Below are 24,203 nucleotides of genomic sequence, written 5' to 3'. Positions count from 1 at the left end.
ATGTAATTCCGGTAAAAACTTAATCGCGTTTCATGTTCTGAATGACTCTCACTTACTCCCTCATTCACAGATAAGTCTGATTCATTTCAGAAAGCAGAAAGTCATTGCGCAACTTCTCAGCAGCGAGCGCTTTAAGCCATTGTGTGTCCATAGGTTCGTTCCTATTCTTTGTGACGGTGTGATTTGTCCAAGAAGCTAAGTTACGGCAAACTAATGAAAATGGTGCTTCTCTGAAACCAGCCCCCTGTATAACACAAGAATGTAGCTAAATTACATCTCATAGCTGATTAACTGTAAGCAGGTTAGTAGGATTTGTTTACCGATTAATGATTTCTTTGGTCAACTATTTGTTCGAATCCAGTTTTGGAATCACTGGAAACTACATTATTTTTGGTGAGACTCCAGTTAAGATCAACCTGCTAAAATTCCTATGTGCCTGGGTAATACAGCAACCCAACTACATGGATTGTTTCGAGTCTAATGAAACCAATGGGTGTAAGTGCAATAATTATTTGGAGAAACATCAATATACATGCATCATTATTCCATTTTGTTGTATATTTGTAATTGCTTTGAATACTGCAGATATTTATCATTGCCTGGCCACAGTGAGGCATAAAAGCTTCCAGATATTAAATGTCTGTTAAAAATATATATATACTGTCATAGATGTCACGTGAATGCAAAGATTACAAATTCAGAATATCTGCCTTCAACCCCTTCCATCATATCAACCGCTATGAGGACCAAGGATTCATTGTTATTGACTTGCAGTCTGTACCTTTGAGTGTCTATATGTAATGATTTTGATGATGAAAATTAACTACCATTTTATTACAATCAATATTGCCTCCATTGTGGACTGTAGATTTAATTTTGTCTGTAACTACCCCTACCTGGTGAATCTCTGCAAAAACTGAGGAGCTTAATGAAGGCTCCTACCCTCCGAGCTGCTGTTTGTGCAGACTCCAAACAGGCCTGAGGAGGATGATGGGACTGTAAGGCTTCTGCCAGAAGTGGGTTTAGCAGAGCCCTGCGTGATATTGCTGACTGGTTGCCTCTGCAGGAGTTTTGCTGACCATCGCGGGGAACCCCGGGGCTGCCCAGAGGCCAGGATATCTGCTGATTCTCAAAGCCAAAGACCTGAGAGAGATTTGCCCAGGCAGATGTGGAGGTCACCTTCCCTGTGATCTTTCACAATATGTACAAACCTTAAAGAGCATGTAAATATCATTACAGGTGCCCGAAGCGTACACTCTCCTTGCCTAAATAAGAGTGGAAATAACTACATGTTTTTATTTATAGGATAGTAATATTTTAAACATTCTGTTTGCCCTGATTAAAGGTGACATTTAAACTTTTAAATTTAAACTTTACTCTTAGCTGCTAGAGACAAAACTCCCCCAAAGGGACGAGACTCTCATTTGTCATGTTGTTTGTCTCTTGACGTCCTATTTACCTTTAACAAACATAAGGCACTGTCCTATACGGCATTAAAATACCGGAACAAAAAGATTTTTGCAAATGTAATGTATAATAAAATGTTAGAAACATTTTGTTGAGTCGTCAATTGCTCTTTTATTTGTCAAAAGGACAGTGGTTTTCCAAAATGGTAACTGTGTCTCTAAAAACATGCCTGTCAAGGCGCAAGTCAGTCAGTCAAGACAACATTCACAGTCGGACTACACAGATCCTTAGAAAAGCATTTATACCTTTCCTTAAAGTTGTTAGATGTCCATAAATTATGCAATAATTATAAAATTATAAAATACAAATATAGTAAAAAAAACTAAATGTTATGCTTTGACAAGGTAAGCGTAGTCAGTGTTAGGATGGGGCAATATGGCAAAATATTTTATCGGGGTCATTTTTGGGTATTTTATATATACAATTATGACGACATGATTCAAGTCATTATTTCTTTAGTACAAGGCTCCATTTCTTTCTTAAAATTCCCTTAGGACTCCGCTTAGAGATTCAGAACATGAAAAGGACGACACATTGAACTAGTCCGCAAACTCTAATATAATGCTAATAAAACGCATAATTAATGAGAGTTAGTTTTGAATTATATAATTTAATTCTTATTTTTTAGTTTCATTTTTTCATTTGAAATTCAGTTTTGTTTTACTTAGTTTTCGGTGTGGTTTTATGTTAAAGACATTTCCATTTGGTTTTTATATATTTTAGGTTTTAGTAATTTTATGTCTAGGGAACGAATGAATGAACGAATGAGTGGAGTTACCGTGTTTCTCATATCTTTAGAGAATCTAATATGAATACACAGTGTACATTAAGCACTTAAAACATGTCTGTGGTCTTGTTAATCGTCATTTGAAGGCAATATATTGGATTAGTTTTCCTTGAATGCTTTCCATCAAGGAGATACAATGAACAAAATCACTGCTTTAGCTAAATAGTATTTTTAAACAGTAATTGGACATACTTGACATTTCAGTTAGTTTTGGAAGCAATAATTCATATTTTCCCATATAGTTATAGCTTTTAAATTTTATTTCAATTAAGAAAATGTTTTCTGACAATGTTCATTAATGATAACCTTGGCAGGGTGTAACACCAGAAAATGCCAACAGTATGGTATGTTGCTGGGATTCTCCTCTGACTGCCTCCCTGCTCATTTCAGCGAACATGTCTGACATGTTAGAGTTGCCGCCCATCCTGTATTTTAGAGGACTTTCCCATACTGAAGACTAAAAGTGCTGTATTCCATTTTGAACTAATACAAAACGCACCATTTGCCCTCTTATTTGTGATCAGGGACAGCGTTCTGCATTTCTTCCGATTATAAATGGAAACCCTAATTGCTTGTGTTTATGATTCTAAGCACATTCATGCTGTACTGGACAACAATGCTTCAAGCAGTGAAATAAGGTCACAATATTTTTAGCTAGCACAAGTTTACAGTAGACGGCACCACTCTGTTGTGAATCACACTTTAAATTGTCATAGTATCAGCACACTACCCACTTTTTACCTTTTACCTTGCTAACTCAGCCAAACTTGCTGTGTGTTTCTTGGGTGTAGGTTGTCCATTTTTAAAAGATTGCCATATGATTGGTTCGAACTGTGTTTGTTTCTGTGATGTGATAGGCTGATAAGTGCTCTAAAGCAATGTTCCTAATTGACAGTTTACCCAAGTTTATCATTTTCTTTAAATTTCATATGACAATAAGTCAATACGTCATTTATATTGCCCAACCCTATTCCACACCAACAGTGTGAGAATTTTTACCAATTTTAAGCTTTGCAGATTTATTTATTCACAGAATTTCAAATTAATTCTATTGAGAATCTATGAAATTAAGTCAAAAATAGCGGCAATGAACTTCGTGTTTTGCATCACTGAAAAAAGAAGAACATTTGTCTGTATATTTATCATTGACAAAATATCAAACTGGAACATCACAGACAAGGTGTAAATAAGTAAAATATAAGGTAAGCAGCCCAAATTTGTCATTAGGCTGTATAATGCTTTTCATAAAACTTCATGTACAGATGTAAAAACAAAAAACACCTGAAATCAGCACCTTGGTATTGATGCACAAAAGCAGAGTCATATCCGTAGAACTGGAGAGGTTTCTCTTCCTTTGGAAGTCTGGTAGTTTTGTTGCTTCATGATCGTCAAACAATTGCTCAACACCTGATAACACACACAAATCAAACGAAGGAAGGATAGAGCTTACCAGACACTTATTAAAAAAAGACTGCAATGATCTGAGCTCACTAAAAGCAATGAATACCAACGATTAGATTATTAATGTTATATGTGCAAGAGGTGCACAGTTTCCTGCAGACTTTTACATTCTTGACTGGATTACCCAATGAAATGACTGAAGAGTTAAATAACTTCAAAATGAATGTTGCCCAAAAGGCAGGGTTGGACAGGCCTACTCTACAATATTTCAATCATTCTTCCTTGTTCCCATTTCAGCCACTGTGATCCTTTTTCACTACTTTAGTTTAAGATTTCCAAAAATAATCCGCTAGATGACAGAAAATTATATTGCTCTATTGATGAACCAATGAATACATTTTTTTTGTAGCACATATTTTTTTTATTACAACTAGAAAAGATGCTTCATTTATATAATTTATATTCTTTATACGTCTAAATATTTATATCCAATTTCTCACTCGCACTATGACCAACATTTTTCGTGACATGAGTAAGAGCTGTAATAGACATACCAATGGAATAACTAAATGCGAGCCACACTTTATGTCCTCTGCTGCCACCTATCGCTGCGGTTTCAATTTTTGGGGAGGTGTGTCAGATTTTCAGATGTATATTTTCATCCATACAATGTTTTTGTGAAGTGGCATTAATATCCAAAGATTAAATAGAGTAAACAGAGTAATGATATCAGAGTTGATCCTGTTCACAAAGTTAATCAAAATCGATTGACAAGCATCAATTTCGCTCAAAATTTGAACAGGTTCAGATTTTATCTCCCTTACAATGTGTCTGCAAAGGTTGAAAAACATCTGTATACCACTTTTTGCATTATTGTGTTATATCTGGATCAAGTGTCTGAGTCCTCCCTTTTTTGCTATCGCTATGCAGCCCTGCTAAAACGTTTGGGTGATGTCAAAATTTTTATCACTTCTTGTTCGCCACCCGTACAAAGTGCCTGCAAGTCTGGTAAAGATCCATAAAATACTTTTAAAAAGTGTGAGTTAAAGTGTTCCAGTGTGTTAAAAAGGCACCCTGGTAATTGGGCTGGATATCATACAACGTGGTTTGGTTTCACCTGAAAGGCTGAGCAGCCTATAAGCCCATTATGGGTTAACGTCATAGACAACCTACAAAATCTTTGAGGGACTGACAATCGCCTACATCACAAGTTCATCATGGTTTACCAAATTATTCTCTTAGTAATTATCACTAAAGCAGACCTACCATTAATGACAAAAGACTCATTATACTGAACAAAATCCGTGGAAGATTTTCAAGCAAAATGCATATTTAAAATATCAGCTTGATGACATTTACCCCCTAGCGATCAAAATTTGGCACCAAACGACCAGGCATTTTTCAACACTCAGTGGCATCTGAGCAATTCAGTCGGTGCCAAAAAATGTCTCTTTAGTGCCTGGTCTTACTTTCAGATCATTTATATGCCATATAAGGCCATAGACAGTTGATGTAGCACATGCTATAATGTGAAACATGAGGCTATGAGTCTGAGGTATCATGTCGGCCAATCCTCTGACAGGCTTCCAGAAAGAGCTTTGCTCCTTAAGGTTTACCTTTCTAGTGTCTTGGGGCAGAATCACACCATCATCCCAAAGTCTTCCAGTTGAAAAGAAAGCAGAACTTTCCTCATCTAACCTAAAGAAAGAATGAACATTTGCATCAATACATGTAACATTCTCTTAACTGCAGGAACGTCTTGTTGTCCTGCTTTCACACAAACATCCCAAAGGCACTTCTGGTGGAATAGGGCTCACATGTCGTCGATGCTCTGGATCTCATCTCGCTCTCCAAGCAGAGCTCCAGAATGCCCAGGAGCCACCAGCGACACCCTGGCATTGGGCCACAGGAACAAGAAGTTGGGGTCAAAGGACCTGCCACACTAAAATAAAAGCAGATAAAGGGCATCTGAAGTCGAAGGCGGCCATGATGATGGAAGATGATGATATTTACCGTGTAAAAAAACAGATAATGGATTTATAACACATGTTACTACCATGGCATAACTCTCAGGTCCATGACACCCTCCAATGACCACGGTGATCTTTGGCATGGAGGAGCAGGCTACGGCTGAGATCATAGAGCTCTGGGCCTTCAGCCGGTTGGTGTTGAACCCCGCCTGGAGCAGAAATCATAGTTTCACTACAGGCTTATGAAACTTTAGGGTTTTGGTAAATGTCGGGAAAGATGCATTTGGAAATCGTGCTACACCGGGCGAAAAAAGAAATCATGCTTTCCTTGCAGAAGCACTAAGACAAGAGGTTTATGGGTAAATCTCTGGTAGACCTGCTGGTCGTGTGCAATAGGACCAGATCAGATTTTAAAACAGAACAGTCGGGATTTGTAATGGATTTGTATCTAAAGAAGCTAAACCAGGAAAAGTCACCAGGTAAAGGCAACATTGTTCATCTGAAAATATTTGTTTCTGCTTAGGCACCTGGAGTCTATTTACAGGACCTGCTGCTCTGAAGAGAGCCAGCTGTTAGGTGTAATAGACATGTGGAAAGCTTTCGAAATAAACAGAGGTTTAAAACCAAGGACTTGCTGTGAGGCATTTCTCTATTCAGGTCATAGGATCAGGATGTTCTGCTGTGACCTAAACTCAACTGTGTGAATAAATGGAGAATCACAGCATTTACTGAGCACCCAACAAATACATACAAGTACTAAATACGTCGTAAAAAATATTGGGGCAGTACCTGGACTGCCGTCAGAGTGTGGGCCAGACCTGGAGGCGTGTTCTGCAGGAATATTATGGGAATATCTCGCTGGTCGCAGAGCTGAACGAAGTGGCTTCCTTTCAGTGCTGCTTCATACCTCAGCTCTCCATTGTTTGCCACAATGCCGATCAGATGTCTGGGGGGAAAAAATGAATTAAAATAATCATAAATTTTTACACACAGCTTTTTACAAGAGTTTGACTTGTACATTTTGGATAGCAAGTGTCACAGTTTGGTTAGATAGTAAATGACCACTGAATTCTCTGCCTAATCCTTTTCTGTCTATTCTCCTTACTATTCTTTATTCCGTCTATGGTGGAATAAACTCGTCACATCAGAACATTCCTGCACCATAACAACCAAATGGCCAAAGGAAATGTTTTTTTTAATAAAAGAAAGCCAGTACAGAGATGTTATATTTGACGAAGACATGTTTAAATGTGCTTCATGTTGGTATAAATCTATAATATTGTGGCTGCCAAAGTGTGTCAGCTTAGTGATTTCAAACCCCTCCTAAAATCACCCCCGTATTTACTGCAATCGCTCTGCAACTCTACATGTTCTGCCACATTGTGACTTTCTGTTAATCCTAAATGCTTCCACTTTGCAATAATACCATTTACAGCTGACCAAAGAAATTTCACAAACTGACTTATTGCAACAGTAGCATCCTATGACGGTACCACGCTTGAATTCACTGAGCTTTTCAGAATGACCCATTCTTTCACAAATGTTTGTAAACCTGACTGCATGACCAGGTGCTTGATTTTATTCACCTGTGGCAATGGGTCTGAATGAAACCCCCGAATTTGTTGGTTAAAAGATATGTTCATATAGTGTTTTGTTTTTTTTTTTTTAACTTGACCACTAGTATTCCATGTTTGGACAATCAATACCTCATAGACTTATTAACTAACAACTAATCTAATTGATTGATTGAGCTATAGTGAAATGTAAGGAATACATGGAATGGCAGGGCTGCCCCCGAGGAGAGATTTGGGGACTGAAGTGGTGTTCATCCAGCCAGCCAACTATTCTTGTTTTTTAATTGTGTTACTCTTCATAAGCATGTGTTATAATGTTAAAATTGGGTTTATTTTCCTAAGCAATTGTGCAGTTATTGCCCAGATAAATAACTTTAAACTTTGGCTATTTAAGAGTTAACAGTATGGTACGTGTCCAAGTAAGAAGAAACAAAAAACATCCTTATATTTTAAATAATCATCTATTTTACCAAACAAATTAACTAGTACATTTAACCAGCAGATAATGATGCAAAATAAAGTTTGCCTGTAAACATTTAATTAGCATAATTCCTGTAATTAGCAATGCATTCATAACAGCTGTGGAATTTCTATGCAAATAAACAACAAAACTGGCAACTGCATTCAGTGTGCAGACTGTCCCTCCAGCAAAGAACATCACTGGAATCATGAAACGACTCCACCTAAAACTGCAGGAGCGAAAGGTACCGCACCCCAAATGCATCAGCCCCTATGTGCTGAGAAAGCAGTTCTCACCTATTACAGACAAACTCAGCCACTATAATCATATGCATAAGCTACAGGACAGCTAATGCTATTATATACATTCCTGCTTTCATTTTGAAAATAAAATATTTGTACTTATGTGACTCTCTCTAGACAGGGTGATGCAGCTGGTATAGCCTATAGAACTTACCCTTCAATTCTGCCAAATCCAGCAACGAGTGTCGTTCCGTAGCGAGCTTTGAATTCCTGAAACCGGCTGCCATCAGTCAGGCGGCTCAGAATCTAAATGTGATAGGAGGGGTGTTTTGAAAAATCAGCGTACTGCCTTCCTGTGTCGTCCGTGTAAGACTGGCGCATCACTTACATACCAGCCTGACATCCAAGCAGTGGCTGTAATCTTTCGGAGCCAAACCTCTCAGCTCCTCCATACGGTAAAGTGGTTGCTCCACGCTGACGTCAGTGCCACCGGGAAGCTCATAATTAAGCGTGGAGATGATGTTTCTGGTGCATTCGTAAGCCTCAGTCTCCACTTGGGCAAAGTGGTCCACGCAGCCACTCACTCTGGAACATCACAAATGATCACTAAAGCCTGATTTCCTCTTCATCTGAACAAAACCTTTTAATAGAAATTTATCCAGTATGACTCATATGTGCATGACCTATCGGCTCATAATCAAGTGGATATGAATCAGGAAATGGCGTGATTTGCTAAGAACTCAGCATTCATGTGTTCTATACAGTAACTGTTTATTAAAGTTTTCGTTGCGACAGCAAACTCTTGTGTAGAGTGTTGGTGTGTTCCTGTATAATGTTAACTACAAGCTTTGATGTGATTGGGTCACTTCAATAATAAATCCCTCAAAATCCAATTATAAAACATATTGGCTTAATAGAGGCTATATAATAGGCTGGGAGCACAGAAAAACAAACTGCTGAGAAACAGAAGATAGACAGAGGGGAGAGAAGAGGATGAAGATCCCGGTTGGTCAAAACAACAAACCTGACTGTTTAGAAACGAGTAAAAACATAGATAAGTAAATTCTTTACATGTAAACTGAGTATGACGACACACCAAAGGCTTTGTGCATGTGATGAATGTGCTTATCCAGATGCTCACTTACTCAGCATGCAAACGGGCCCCTCCCAGATCCTCTGGAGAAACCTCCTCGCCGGTGGCTGCCTTAACCAGCGGCGGCCCCCCTAGGAAAACGGTCCCGATCCTGTGCACCATGACGGCCTCCTCAGCCATAGTGGGCACGTAGGCGCCACCTGCTGTGCAGGACCCACAAACCACAGCTACCTGCAGATCACAGACACACATTAAAAGCGCAGCTCGCACGACACGGGAAGTACAGAGTGTGAAACAGGACACGCCCTGGACACAAGGCCGGACCCTCACATGCCACACACGCGTGTACATACTAAGGGGCCATTTAGAAATCCCAATTCACGAAAGACGACCTCCAGGAAACCCACATAAACACGAGGAGAATGAGGAGCCTTCAGACAGGGTTAGGGGCCGGAACCGAACACATAAACCCGGAGCTATGAGGCCACAATTCACAGAGGATAAAGATAAATCAATAAATCATTATTCGCATGCATGCAAACACACACACACATAGATTTCTATTGTTGAAATGTACATTGTGCTGATTTTAACTGTACCTGCGGGACGTTCATGGCAGACATCACTGCTTCATTGTAAAAAGTACGGCCGCCGTGGTTCTTGTCAGGAAAGATGTCTGACTGGCAAACAAACACAAAGTCACCATCCTCCAAGAACTGCAGTGTACAGGAACCACGACTAACCACAAATGCAGACGTCTGCCGTGGTTCTTCGGTACCTGAAGAGGCAGGAAGGCGCCCCCGCTGTCCACCAAGTAGATGCAGGGCAGGCGGTTCTGCATGGCCACCTCCTGAGCTCGGAGCTGCTTCCTCACTGTGATGGGGTATGCCGTGCCCCCCTTCACCGTGGCATCGTTGGCAATGAACACGCACCACAAGCCACAGACTTTCCCAATGCCTGCCCGGGGCACACAGAACAAAGATATCCGTTTTCAGTACTGAACTATAGACATGCAATGTAAAAGACTCAGAAATAGTTCTTTCAATCACTTAATTTTTCAATTCCAAAGGCTTCACTCTATTTAGTGTTGCAAGCTGGGGAACTTCAATTGTACACTTGAAGACACCGCCCAAGATTTTTACAACAATGAATATGAACGGACATCTTTGTAAATGATGCTTAAATCAGATACGTTTTTTTTTAACTAGGATTTCTTGTTAACTGAAACCGGCTTAGGTAAATCGACTTACATTTATTCTAATGTTAGGTGGACGGTGAGATTAGAAGTGTCTAAATTTCATAATTAATTAAAAATATTTAAATATATTTAAAAGATGTAGTATAGTCTCCATGCCTATACGTGTATGTCCAGGCATAGAGCAAGACTTGCCAAAAGATGAATGTTACCAGTTACGCAGCCAGCTGACGGGATGTCCCCATAGGGCAAGCCCAGGCCGGCAAAGGGGGAGAGCTCCAGAAAGTCCTTCCCATCCAGCAGTAGGCCCAGTCGGTCCCTCACCAGCAGTTTCTTGTTCCTTTGAGTATGGCGAGCTATTGCATTATCACCACCTCCCTTTCGCACCTTCTCTGCACACTCCATGTACCTATCAAAAACACCAGGCAAGAGGTAATAAAAAACAAGCAGCGGGTGAGAACGAGCCTGCAAGGGCTGCTCCCGAGTGATTGTATAACCGTAACTCAATTTGTCACCGTTTAGAAAGAAGAAAGCAGAAATTTCACCAGGTTGCACGAAGTTAGCACCACTCACTGTGAGTGATTCAAAAGAAAATCAGTAATTCATTAGGTCACCCAGTTAATCAGAAACTTATCAGCAAATCAGCGTGTCGCAGTTTTATCATAAGCAGTTATGAGTTTGGGCCAGTTCACCCCAAAACTGTAAAAATAATCTGTTTTAGAGATATGTCTAATAATGTTTAATGATGCACATGATGGGGATCTCACACCTACTTCACATGGCACCTCACGCTGTTTCGCAGGTTCGCCTCGTACACATGCCGGTGGATAGGCTGTAGATCCCCAAGCAGGACCGGGAAAGCGCCGATCGGACGTCCCCCGGCGCACCCGGTGCTCATCGAGCTGATGGACATCATCCTGCGGAGCCGACCTTGGACTAACTGGGTGAAAGGCTGCGGCATGTCGGCGTACGCCGATAGCCGCCCCCCGCACATATCGCCCCGCTGCAGGGCGGAATGGACATATGCGGAGCATAGTGCAGCCTCGGCTTTCACTGTCCTGCAAAGTTAACCAGCTAGTCAATGGCTCTCTTCGAACACGCTATTTATAATACTGTTTAGGTTAAACGGTGACAATAACTTTCTCCAAAACAATAGGAAACCCATTTATTAAGTCTAAAAACGCCTCCTTGCTCCCCAGAACAGCATAACTCCTCATCCGTCACGATGAAAATACTTCTAAATTCTCTGCTGGTATTGATTTCGTAAGCTATACACTATTTTTTCTTTAATATATTAATCAGTCATGCCATGTATACGGCACACAGAGCGACTTAATGAAGTTAACAACTATATACGACGGTATAATGTTACAATAAATTAAAATTTATACCTTTTATCGGGGCTATATTTCCTACCTTGAGATCCTTCTGTACATGACTAGTCTGGCTGCCCAGTGAGACACTAAACCCAACTAGTTACCAGGAGGAAGGAGTAACTGCGCTGTTACAGTAAAGCGACTCCGGGGGAAACAAGCTTTCGGAACCATTAAACGAGCGAGATGGACGGAGACATGGTATCTATCCCCATCCCCATCTGCATGCATCCCCGCGAGCATTCTGAACCGTCTCTACACAATGCCTGCGTCTAGATCCAGTTCATTTTTATTACAAAGTGCCGTCCATTATTTAAAATATAATGCATGTTTTGACCACAAGATGTAAGCCCTGTTCCCACCTGGTATTAACATGAATCTCCGCTTGCGTCTCGACTGACCGCTTATAATCGGATTCCCGCAATTTGTTTAAATTAGCACGTCAATCACTTCCTTATATGCAGAATCTGCCAAACATTAAAGGAAGTACAATAAGAAATCAAAAGCTATTAGCGCATTCCAGTGTGAACAAAATGCGTAAGAAGTTTCTAATGAACATAAAATAAAATAAGTAAATATATATACATAAATGAGGGGCGGCATGGTGGTGCAGTGGTTAGCACTGTTGCCTCACACCTCTGGGACCCGGGTTCGAGTCTCCGCCTGGGTCACATGTGTGTGGAGTGTGCATGTTCGTCGTGGGGTTTCCTCCGGGTACTCCGGTTTCCCCCCCACAGTCCGAAAACATGCTGAGGCTAATTGGACTTGCTAAATTGCCCGTAGGAATGCATGTGTGAGTGTGTCCTGCGATGGGCTGGCCCCCCATCCTGGGTTGTTCCCAGCCTCGTGCCCATTGCTTCCGGAATAGGCTCCGGACCACCCGCGACCCTGTAGGATAAGCGATTTGGTGGATGGATGGATATATAAATGAATAAATACATTTTTCTATTGTATAAATACAATAGTTTGTCCCTTTATTTTTAAATAATAAAGGGTATTATCTTAAAGTTTATCTTCAGAGTATAATCTTTAAATTGTATTTCGTAATGACGTCATTATAAAATATTATTTTACATGATGCAAATGTGATTTCTTAAATAATTCAAGCTATGTTTCACCAGTTAAGCTTTTCACGTTGTATACATGCATTTTTACACCGCGTCAATAGGTTAAAAATGCAGGTGTTAAAAAAACGTATTTCAATATTTAATACTTTTCTATTCAAGGGCAAAGGGTTTGGTCTGTAATGCAGACTTGGTTGAAATATGATAACATTTCGACTTTTAATCATAACCAATGAAGCTTAAAATTTATGAAAAATTTCAAGGAAGAAGTTTTTTGTTTCGTCAGATACGCTGCATTATATCACTGACTTGGAGCAAGCTAAGTAAATGAAGCGAAGTAGTCAGGACCGGAGTGGGACACAATTTCTGACCACAATCCAATATAAAACTATATAAACAATCACAGGCTATTGAACGTACATTCTTACCTAAACGCTTTAATTTTGCGTTCATGTAATTTTTACCGGCAGGTTTAATTTAATATTAACTTAGTGTAAGTCTAATATATACATAAAAATCCTATATCATAGATTAAACCAAACTGCTACATATTTAAAGTGAAAATATTAAATATAAAGTGAAAATATTAAAATATATCTCTTTACACATATGTTTGTCTGCACAGATGGTATAATATAGTAAATGTTACCACTCACAAATATAGATTAAAGCTTCATTAAGCAAAAAGGTAACGTATTGAGCAGGGACGGATTATGGGTAGTGTGGGCCCCTGGGCAAAACGTTCGCGAGGCCCCCCCCCCAGCACCACCAGCACAACCACCACAATTCAAGGGCCCTTGGCAGCCAAACGCCCTCCCTATAGAGTCAGGGGCCCTTGTAGGCAGAGGATCAAAGAATGTAGTCCCTCTAAAATAGACAAACGAAAATACATTTTTGATAAGCATTTCAAATTGTTTTGGGCTAGGGGCCCCTGGCCCCCTGCACCCCAAGGGCCCCTGGGCAGCGGCCCCGCTGGCCCAGTCCGTAATCCGTCCCTGGTTTTATGCACCAAAACACTACAGCTGTTGAAAATATAAGAAGAGGAATTTACTTGAGGTTCGGTTAACCTATGAAAGACAGCAGGAGACAAGTTGCAAATAGTTCAGATGCTTTTTCTTTTGTATTTATCATCCATAATATACTTGTTAACCTATTTCTTTACATCATTTGTCTGGTAGATGCTGCAGCAACATATGTATGGAATATTTCCTGTGATCTATAACTATAAAATCACTGAAATATAAACTTATTACATGACTCAATACCATGGACGGATTACGGACTGGGCCAGCGGGGCCGCTTTCTTTGATCCTCTGCCTACAAGGGCCCCTGACCCTATAGGGAGGGCGTTTGGCTGCCAAGGGCCCTTGAATTGTGATGGTGGTGGTGCTGGTGCTGGTGGGGGGGCCCTTCGCGAACGTTTTGCCCAGGGGCCCACACAACCCATAATCCGTCCCTGCATAGCACACATACATGTATGAACTGTACTGTCAACAGCATAACATGACGCAGTCTGCCATTACATTCTGATTTCAGTATTAGGCAGATCTTGTGACTTTCTGAAAAATTATTACAGTTATTGAGAAATTGTCTGATAATAATTGTCTCAGTTCAATTCAGCTCTGTTTCATCTACATAATCTGGCTTGACCAGTAGTTCTTTTTTTATAAGGATATAAACCCACTAGCTAGATGAAAATGCAAGGTTTTAGATTTTAACATTCACTTTGCATGTCATCGCTGCAGGTCAATGTCCATTCCTCCATCTTCGTACTGTTTATGTAATATATGGTCGCAGTCTGGAGCCTATCCAAGGCAGCTTAGAACACAAGGCACTTGAATTCTCTGCATGAGAGGCCAGTCCAGCACTAAAGACATAAGAAAATTCATCAGCATCTTAAAAACCCTCAGTTACCCAATTTGCCCAGCTAGCAGTTCCATTGTTGAACTTTGTTAATGTTTTTTCTCCACATTTTCAGAGCAAGAGGTACACTTTGGAAAATTTCACAAGAATATTGATGCATGTATCATCTGCATGAAAGCTTTGCTGTAGTCCTTTAATATTAGCCCAGAGAAAACATCCATCCATCCATTTTCCAAACCGCTTATCCTACTGGGTTGTGGGGGGTCCAGAGCCTGTCCCGGAAGCAATGGGCACGAGGCAGGGAACAACCCAGGATGGGGGGGCCAGCCCATTGCAGGGCACACTCACACACCATTCACTCACACCTGCGGGCAATTTAGCAACTCCAATTAGCCTCAGCATGTTTTTGGACTGTGGGGGGAAACCGGAGTACCTGGAGGAAACCCCACGACGACATGGGGAGAACATGCAAACTCCGCACACATGTGACCCAGGCGGAGACTCGAACCTGGGTCCCAGAGGTGTGAGGCAACAGTGCTAACCACTGCACCACCATGCCGCCCCCTGTATGCTATTTCATTCAATAAAAAGAAACTTACTGTACTGTACAATAAAGTATTTCACCACTGCTTCTTCCTCAGCTCCCACTGTTTGCTAACACATGCATCTTTGGATTTCTTATTGCAATCTGTGCTTTATTTTTTTCGTGAAATGTAAGTGCAGTATCTGTTTATTAAGTGCTGTGGTTTAATATGTACATTATTATTTCAGTACTGTGTATACTGTCCTTAATGTCTTGCCTCTCATATAACTTGAGATACGCCAAAATTGACATGCAACAAGTGGTCCTGGTTCCAAATGCGGAAGTCGATGGATACCTGTACTTTATATGCTGTAGTGTGCTGGGTGTCAGACATTGCAATGCACCTTGCTTTGATTTTGACCCGTTAGATCAGAGGGAGGTAATCTTATCCAGAAAGGGCCGCTGTGTATGATGGTTTTCACTGCAACTCTCTGAACAGCGAACCTAACGGTTATCCCAATACCTTGATCTTGCTAGCATATTTAAATGTGTACCTATTCAGGAATAGAGTGGTGAAGGCATTCAGAGGAGGACTGATGATTATCAGAGGGAACAAAGGGGCTGGGTACTTGTCAGTATCCAGTAGAACCACCAGACTCCTACACTGAATTGTTCTGGATGTGGCACAGACGTTAATCCCTCTGTATTAGGGGATCCGTCTCCAGTTTGTACTCTTCCAGTTAATAGGTAGATTTTCAGACAGATTTTCGCCCTAGTCCAGTACTCATTGACAGCCTAATACACCGTGTTTCAGTTTCTCTTGATAGTCAATACATGTCACAGGATGTACATTACTCTGATGGGCAGGCCCTCTTACATATGATGGAAACACTACAACAACTTAAGAATAAGGGTCAAGAAGAGTGAAATACATATAATGAGTGTGTAGCTCAGCAGACTAAGACTCTGTGGCTGTGATCAGAGGGTCGATGGTTCGTGCTCAGAATTGGCAGAATAGCCACATGTCCACAGGCTTTTGAACAAGACCTGAAAACCCTGGGGGCCTCCAGGTAGCAGTGTCTTCACTGTGACCCCCAAGCTTGTTCTTGCCTTTATAGAGAGTAAGATGGGGCAAATTATTAATCCCATGGGGCCTCAGCAGAATTACAAACCAGTACAAGGAAAATAGTTGTTAATTTTACATACTACCTTCTGCTGGCCTTATGAGAATATTCAGATTATCATTTTTCCCCATAATTGCAATTTTAACATAAAATTTATGATTTTCCCATGGTCCTGTGGCCGCTTTATATGGTAATTATTGATTAAAACTTTTTTGGGAAGTGAAACAATATTAAAATTGCTTTATTGCGTAAAAAAAACTGTTTTTGTTTAGTAAAATTATGTTTTTTTGATTTTTATACTGCCGTCTTGTGGCAAAATTTAGTACTGCAGTTTGAAAATAATTAAATGATTTTTTGCCTAAATTGCAGTACCTACGTTTGGCCACGAGATGGCAGCAAGAAAATTGAAAAATTATTTTCCCACGGTCTACTAGCAGCTTTGTGTGGTAATTGTTTGTATTAAAAATACATTGGACCAAGTCAAATTATTTTTATAAAGAATTAACATCTAAAAGCTGCTAGTAGACCGTGGGAAAATAATTTTTAACTTTTCTTGCTGCCATCACGTGGCCAAAAGTAGGTACTGCAGTTTGAAAATAAATGATTTATTCCCGAAATTGCAATACCTACTTTTCGCCACGAGATGGCAGCAAGAAAATAGAAAAATTATTTTCCCACGGTCTACTAGCAGCTTTGTGTGGTAATTGTTTGTATTAAAAATACAATGGACCAAGTCAAATTATTTTAATGAAGAATTAACATCAAAAAGCTGCTATTAGACCGTGGGAAAATAATTTTTCTATTTTCTTGCTGCCATCTCGTGGCCAAAAGTAGGTATTGCAACTTCGGCAAGAAATTATTTGTTTTCAAACTGCAGTACCTACTTTTGGCCACGAGATGGCAGCAAGAAAATAGAAAAATTATTTTCCCACGGTCTACTAGCAGCTTTGTGTGGTAATTGTTTGTATTAAAAATACATTGGACCAAGTCAAATTATTTTAATGAAGAATTAACATCAAAAAGCTGCTATTAGACCGTGGGAAAATATTTTTTCTATTTTCTTGCTGCCATCTCGTGGCCAAAGGTAGGTATTGCAACTTCGGCAAGAAATTATTTCTTTTCAAACTGCAGTACCTACTTTTGGCCACGAGATGGCAGCAAGAAAAGTTAAAAATTATTTTCCCACGGTCTAATAGCAGCTTTTTGATGTTAATTCTTCATTAAAATAATTTGACTTGGTCCAATGTATTTTTAATACAAACAATTACCACACAAAGCTGCTAGTAGACCGTGGGAAAATAATTTTTCTATTTTCTTGCTGCCATCTCGTGGCCAAAAGTAGGTATTGCAATTTCGGGAAGAAATCATTTCTTTTCAAACTGCAGTACCTTTTTTTGGCCACGAGATGGCAGCAAGAAAAGTTAAAAATTATTTTCCCACGGTCTAATAGCAGCTTTTTGATGTTAATTCTTCATTAAAATAATTTGACTTGGTCCAATGTATTTTTAATACAAACAATTACCACACAAAGCTGCTATTACACCGTGGGAAAATAATTAAAAAAATTTCTTGCTGCCATCTCGTGGTCAAAAGTAGGTATTGCAATTTCGTTTTTTTTTTTTTTTTTAACTCTTTATACTTTTAATACCATCCATCCATCCATTTTCCAAACCGCTTATCCTATCGGGGGGGTCCGGAGCCTATCCCGGAAGCAATGGGCCAGCCCATCGCAGGGCACACTCACACACCATTCACTCACACAGGCACACCTATGGGCAATTTAGCGACTCCAATTAGCCTCAGCATGTTTTTGGACTGTGGGGGGAAACCGGAGTACCCGGAGGAAACCCCACGATGACATGGGGAGAACATGCAAACTCCACACACATGTGACCCAGGCGGAGACTCGAACCTGGGTCCCAGAGGTGTGAGGCAACAGTGCTAACCACTGCACCACCATGCCGCCCCTACTTTTAATACCGCAGTTTGAAAACAATTAAATGATTTCTTCCCGAAACTGCAGTATCTAGAATTGGTACCTTTTTCCATCAGTGTAGCCTATAAAGCCAGAAAGACATTAAATATAATGTTATTTCATATGCCTACTTTTATTATTAATGTTTGTTTAAAAAAATCAAAATAAATAATGTTGGGCCTCATAAACATATGCAATTCGGTAACGAATTTCAATTTTAGGATATATAGTTGAATATAAGCTTGCTTTACTGGAATATTACCACTTTGTATGAGGAAATCAAAGCGGTTTTTCCAGTATGTAATTAACTCTGCCTCACTTTGACCATGCAGGAGTCTATTTAACAAAGTGAGATGTTTATTCAGCTTCAGGTCCTCGTGGGAAATACTGAGTACAGCAGTCAAAACTAGGAATAATGCTACATATTTAGCCAAAGCTAATTCTGTAATAAGTAAAATAAATAATTAAGTAGTTAATTCTAACATTACTATAGAGATAACTTGCTATAAGGGTATTATACATCTTCTGTATCACCAATTACAAACACGTAGAGAAAAAGTGTCTCACAGCGTTTGTTAACATCTGAAATGAGCAATGCGGTATTTACACCCTGCAGTGTAAATCAACTAGGATTCACTATACAATTACACTAGGAACACATGGCAGTGCTTTGACTAAAGGAATCTTTTACTCTATGACTGCAAAACGTGTACAAGTGAGGAGGGTAAATCATTTCCTGGAGAGCAAACTGTGAATGGAAGATTTCTTTGTCTAAAGATTCTTCTTAGAGTCAGCATAGAGAGTCAGATTTTGGAAGTAGTGTACTAGCGATCCACAAAAGAGTCAAATCTTCCTCGTGGATCATAAAAATGGGGGCGACATTCACATCCCACAGGCTGAAGGAAGTATGTGAGGAATCTGCACAAAGCCTGTAGCAAATTTACCCATGTGGAGCATCACTGTGAAGAAAGCTAGAAAAGGCAGTACCACATGCCCGCATGCACGAAATGCTGCAGGCATGCATCGTCTTGGGCATTTCTGTGTCAGCTGCTGTCTGAAAATCACAGAACACCAGTTTACTAAGATGCCTATAGAGGGCCATATCGAATTCCCATACAACATGCTAACGTCAGCTAGGCACGGAGAGTTGACAGGCCAGACAGTTACAGTGAATGTACATACACAAGTTACCAATATTATCAAATGACATAGACTGACATAGCGTCACTGGATGTAAGTACCATTATTGGCTGATAATTTAGGCAGCACAGTTAACCAACATTAATAAAGGGTGGAGCAGCTTTGACATAAGGAATTAAGCTTCATCAAATTCCACACGAAATATATGATCTTTGAAAATTTCAAAACATCTTTATTAAATCACTTCTTACATAATTTATCTTTCCCGAATTTGAGCGGAACAATTTTCCTGAGTTGATGGACTACGTTTCCTTGCGAAAGGCTCGCGACGGTTCGATATTAAACCAACTTCCCAGTATATTCAAACTATTAGGAGCTGTTGTGTGAACTGGAGATTCCGGATGTGCCATCGGGAATTGTAATAAAACTGAGCTCCAGGATCACTTTATCTCATCCGAGGTCATTTCTGAAGTAGGGACTCCCTGTTACCAAATAATAGCCAGTGAGAGGGATGAGACGACTCTTCTGACCACCCTAAATGCTGCAGGACAGTATGGTCCCCTCTTCAGTGGCGGTTTGGGGCTGCAAACAATTGTATAGTGAAAGTGTCTGACAATGGTTGGATAAACTGTGACCTGTTCTTGGAGTGGGGGAGACAGTTAATGGCCAAGCTCCAAAAGGATGACCTCCGACCACATGTGCTATTGCTGGATGGACACATCAGCCATGTTTTCAACATGGATCTCCTCATGCTAGTGCTAATGACCTCATGCTAATGAAGAACAGTGTGCATGTAGTATGTTTTCCACCTCACACTGCACATATTTTACAGCCAGCAGATCAGTCCCTCTTCAAAAGAGGTATTTACCCAGTCAGCTTAAATGCCATCAATCCCTCTCATTTTGCCCCAAGCATGACCACAGAGCAGGTAATAGATCGTACCTGCAACACCATTTACCATCGTACCCAGAACTCATTTCGCTGTCCTCCACCAAGCTCTCCTCAGCACTTATCACCACCAAACACTGCTTCACCCAGTGGAATGGAGATGTTAACTACACCCCCATCACCCATTAGTGAAGTTGACGTGGGAACTGCAGGAACCACCTTTCTAGACTTTATCAGAATACCTACCCGTGAAAGGTCCACTGTAAGAAACAGGGTAAAGCCCCTATCTTACAGAGCACTTTGCATTCATCAGTAAGAAGGCTGCAGCAAAGGCAGTGTTGAAGTTCAGGGCCATTGCCATTAACAATAAATAATATAAGCAAAATAAAGCACAGAAAACAACACAGGTCCCACGTGCTGTGTGCAGAGAGGTATATGGAGAGAAATATTATACAGAGGAATGGATTGGCTGTGTAGCCATAGATAGTTTCACCAAAGCCGTGGGGAGGAAAATGGTATGGATGATTCCTTCACGTGCAAAGACTGCTTTTAGGCTATCTGCAAGGCACAGTAAGAGGATGAAAAGGTTTATTGAAGAAGCATGCAAAAAATTGTTACTGTTATATTTTAAAAAGTTGACACAAAATATGATGTTTTATTATAAAATCTATTATTTATTGTTTCTACTGTTAGTGAAAGCTTTGCATTTAATGGATTTAAGTATTTTCAATGACTATTTTTCATTAAAAATTAAATTTATCAAAGGTTTATGTTCAGTTGTCCCTCAAGTTGTTTTGTCTATTAAACTCGCAAAACCCTTTGCAAAATTATTCAATATTTATGGATGGAAATAAACGCCTGTCCCACATTTCCTGAAATGCGTCCCACTTTATCTTACAGGTGCAGGGAGTGTACAGACCTGTATCAATTTCATTTTTTTTCTTTTGATGTGATAAGGAGACATCATAAGGATTGCAGAAAGGTATCAGATGTGGGTTAATTACTTTAGGTTAATGCTTAAGTGGGCATTAGCAATCAAAATAGCAAAGAGTGTCCCACTTTACCTGAATTCTCCCTATGTACGTAGTTACGCCCCCACATGGCCGTCAGATGCGTAGGCGGTTCTTCAGTGCAGTCCGGGACAAATTCGCGTTCACACTACTGTAAGAATGTGGCCATATGCGTCCCAGATCACCTCCGAATGTGATCTGAGCGATGGGATCTCAATGTGTTTTCAATGCATTTTGGGTGCGTTCACACCCATATTTAGCACTGTCCACTTGGGATCGGATCACCTGGGACACATGTTAATACCAGGTGTGAACAGGGCTGTAGACCACGAAAGTCACCCAGAGGTCAATGCAGCCCTCTACTGGAGGCTACAAATACAGTTTTCATTCAATAAAAATTTATTTCATGCCTAACGTGATGATTTGTGCTTTTTGATAAATGTGGATCTCTTTACGAGAAACATATTCAAATAGCATACTTTTGTCACACTCTAATTTGTGCAAAATTGGAACACAGCTCTCGCATATGGGACCTCACATCCGTAACAGCCTTGATATCCAGTGCTGGGACTTGTGTGAATGTTGAAAACACAGGTTACTCACCTCCATTCTAGGTGGTCCAACAAGCACTGTTTGCATTTTAACTTTCCACTCATGTACAAGTCAGATGTGAAAAAATACCAAAAAAATTGAAAATAACCTTTGTCTTTTCATGGTCTAACCTTCATTTTCAAGTTCACAACATGCAAACATGTTAATTGGAGCATGGCAGTGGGCGGAGCTATGGATCACTGCTGCGTTTTCTCTGTGCGTTTGCAGATTCTGTTGTCCTTGTGTTTCTTATACATGGTCACCCAATTCGCTCTAGCTAATGGCAAAGTTACAGGCTGTCATGTCATGGCATGGCGCCAGGCAGGAAAAAGATGACGATGCACTTAAGGTTCCAAGACAAATGAGGGTTTATTGAGCTAAATAGAACACTGGAGAAGGCATAAAATAAAAGACGGCAACGGGTCAAAAGCTAACTACAGAAACTATAAAATAATAGCACCAGGGAATTGTCAGGCCAGGCCAGTGGTCTCAGTTTTCTTATAGCCAGCTTCAATTTCAGTGTCTGATTTGCCCTCTCCACCATCCCTCAGCTCTGAGGGTGACAGACACAGTAATGTCAGAGATCTCACTAGAGCCACTCTGTCAAGTCTTGAATCACATTGTTGAAGAAATGACAGCCGTTATCACTAGTCCACCAGCGCAGAACCCCCATCACAAAGGGACCTCACAAAGCGGGCCTCTGACTTGGCATCCTCGTGCCGACATGAACAAGCCTCTTCCCATCTGGAAAATAGGTCAGCTATCGCCAGGCAATACCTATACCCCGTATGTGGGGTCATCTTCCATCTGTAAATGCTTAAGCGGCCCCTCGGGAGCAGGGGTCATGGCCTGACCACATTGGAGACCGTTCCCTGTGTTGTATTTCAGGCACACAATGGACTTCTGACAGAATTCTGCCACATAATCCACAATCCCTGGGGCGCACTACAGTCATGACATCATTCGATGTGTGATTTGCCTTCACCATTCCTAGGTAGGCGCCCTAGGAAGATAAGGTCTGTTGGAAACCTGTTTTGAGGACATGCTGATTTTGTGTGCCCCTTCTGTCTACACTAATGGCACTGTGAGTGGAGACCGCATGCCACATTGTGATCTTGGCCCTCACATCCGTAACAGCCTTGGTATCCAGTGCTGGGACTTGTGTGCATGTTGAAAGTACAGGTTTCTCTCCTCCATTCTAGGTGGTCCAACAAGACCATCACTAGCAGGTCTACCTGGGGGGCCTGGACCAGCACAGATGCGTGTGCATAATATGGGGAAGGAAAGTGCAAAAAAAAGCACTTTAATTTCTAAATGCACTTTAATTTCTAAACTCTCCACCACTGGACAGAATCACTGTAACAGCAAATTAAAGGTTTTATATATATGTTAATATTATTCATAAAGAATGTAGTCTGGTATTCATAAAGCATCTACTTCTACTAAAACACTATTTTAGAATATTGGCTGTGGGTGTATTTAGTTAGCATATTTATGCCATATAATCGTGGCTTCAAAACCATGTGATTTAGGTGGTTGTGTCTAAATTTCCCTTATTTTGTACCCTGTGATGGACTGGCATCCTGTCCAGGAGTCACCTCACCTGACTCATATGTCCTCAACTACTTGCATCAAATCAACGGTCAGAAATGATCAGGGAATGTAACACACACACACAAACACACACAAACACACAGAGCTGGGAAATTGTTTACGCATGGCGTTACTTTTAAAATCGCGCGTTAATCTTTCTTTAATCATGCTAAAGCATGATACCCATGAGCAAAGATTTTCAATAGAAATCCATCATTTGTAATGTGCAGATCGATACTGAGACATCAGTTCTTTTTATTTTAATTTTGGGAATCGATTCTAAGCTTAAAATATAAATCACTGCCTGTTAAGTGCCTCTGTACTCTTATTAGAAGATTCAAATTTGAATTGTGGTCTATTTAACTGAATATGTCCAATTGCTTACTATGTGATGCTACCTGGTTACTATTACAAAAGAAGAATCACGTTATGTGGATTCCACTGTGTGACATACATGTGTGGGATAGCTTAAAGAATTTTTTCATCTGTTGTTTTGTACTTTCATGACTCTGCAGCATGTGCCACTGTCAACGTTCCCCTGCATCGAAGCTGTGAATAGGAAGCCAACTTCAGCCGCAGAATAAGAAGGTGCGAATGAGAGGCTGCTTGGCACCCCATCCTGGGTTGCTCCCTGCCTTGAGCCCGCAGCCTCCTGGATAGGCTCTGGACCCCCGGTTTCAGAAAATGGATGGATGAATGAGGCCAAACAAATGTGTGAACTGTGAATAAGTAACCAATTTCAGCCTCGTCAGCTTCATACGGCAGTTATTGTTGAATTTTCCTTAACATGAATTCCCTGCAATGGTGAATAAAATACCTTTTATTAGGAAAAAATTTCCCACAATAGTGGCCATGCTTCACACACTTGAA

The 24,203-nt window shown here is 40.4% G+C and overlaps 1 protein-coding gene across 4 annotated transcripts; it reads right to left on the bottom strand.

The window, feature by feature from the left end:
• Nucleotides 1-1,553: 1,553 nt before the first annotated feature.
• On the bottom strand, nucleotides 1,554-11,687 carry si:ch211-198n5.11 (methylcrotonoyl-coenzyme A carboxylase 2). 4 transcript variants are annotated; one of them, XM_048976723.1, is made up of 13 exons: nucleotides 11,606-11,687; nucleotides 10,963-11,247; nucleotides 10,402-10,598; nucleotides 9,773-9,951; nucleotides 9,594-9,674; nucleotides 9,047-9,225; nucleotides 8,294-8,486; nucleotides 8,116-8,207; nucleotides 6,415-6,571; nucleotides 5,712-5,834; nucleotides 5,473-5,597; nucleotides 5,272-5,353; nucleotides 1,554-3,661 (listed from the first exon to the last, which is right to left on the bottom strand). In XM_048976723.1, exons 1-13 carry the CDS (start codon nucleotides 11,623-11,625, stop codon nucleotides 3,575-3,577), a joined length of 1,800 nt encoding a protein of 599 aa, XP_048832680.1. In that variant the 5' UTR covers nucleotides 11,626-11,687; the 3' UTR covers nucleotides 1,554-3,574. The 4 variants fall into 4 exon arrangements, with proteins under 4 accessions (XP_048832680.1, XP_048832681.1, XP_048832682.1 ...); XM_048976724.1 differs by having other exon boundaries at nucleotides 11,581-11,657; XM_048976725.1 differs by lacking the exon at nucleotides 11,606-11,687 and having other exon boundaries at nucleotides 10,959-11,091.
• Between the last annotated feature and the right edge of the window lie 12,516 nt (nucleotides 11,688-24,203).

Source organism: Brienomyrus brachyistius, chromosome 15 (genome assembly GCF_023856365.1).
Source record: "Brienomyrus brachyistius isolate T26 chromosome 15, BBRACH_0.4, whole genome shotgun sequence".
In the NCBI taxonomy this organism is placed as follows: domain Eukaryota; kingdom Metazoa; phylum Chordata; class Actinopteri; order Osteoglossiformes; family Mormyridae; genus Brienomyrus; species Brienomyrus brachyistius.
This window is presented reverse-complemented; position numbering and strand designations above follow the sequence as displayed.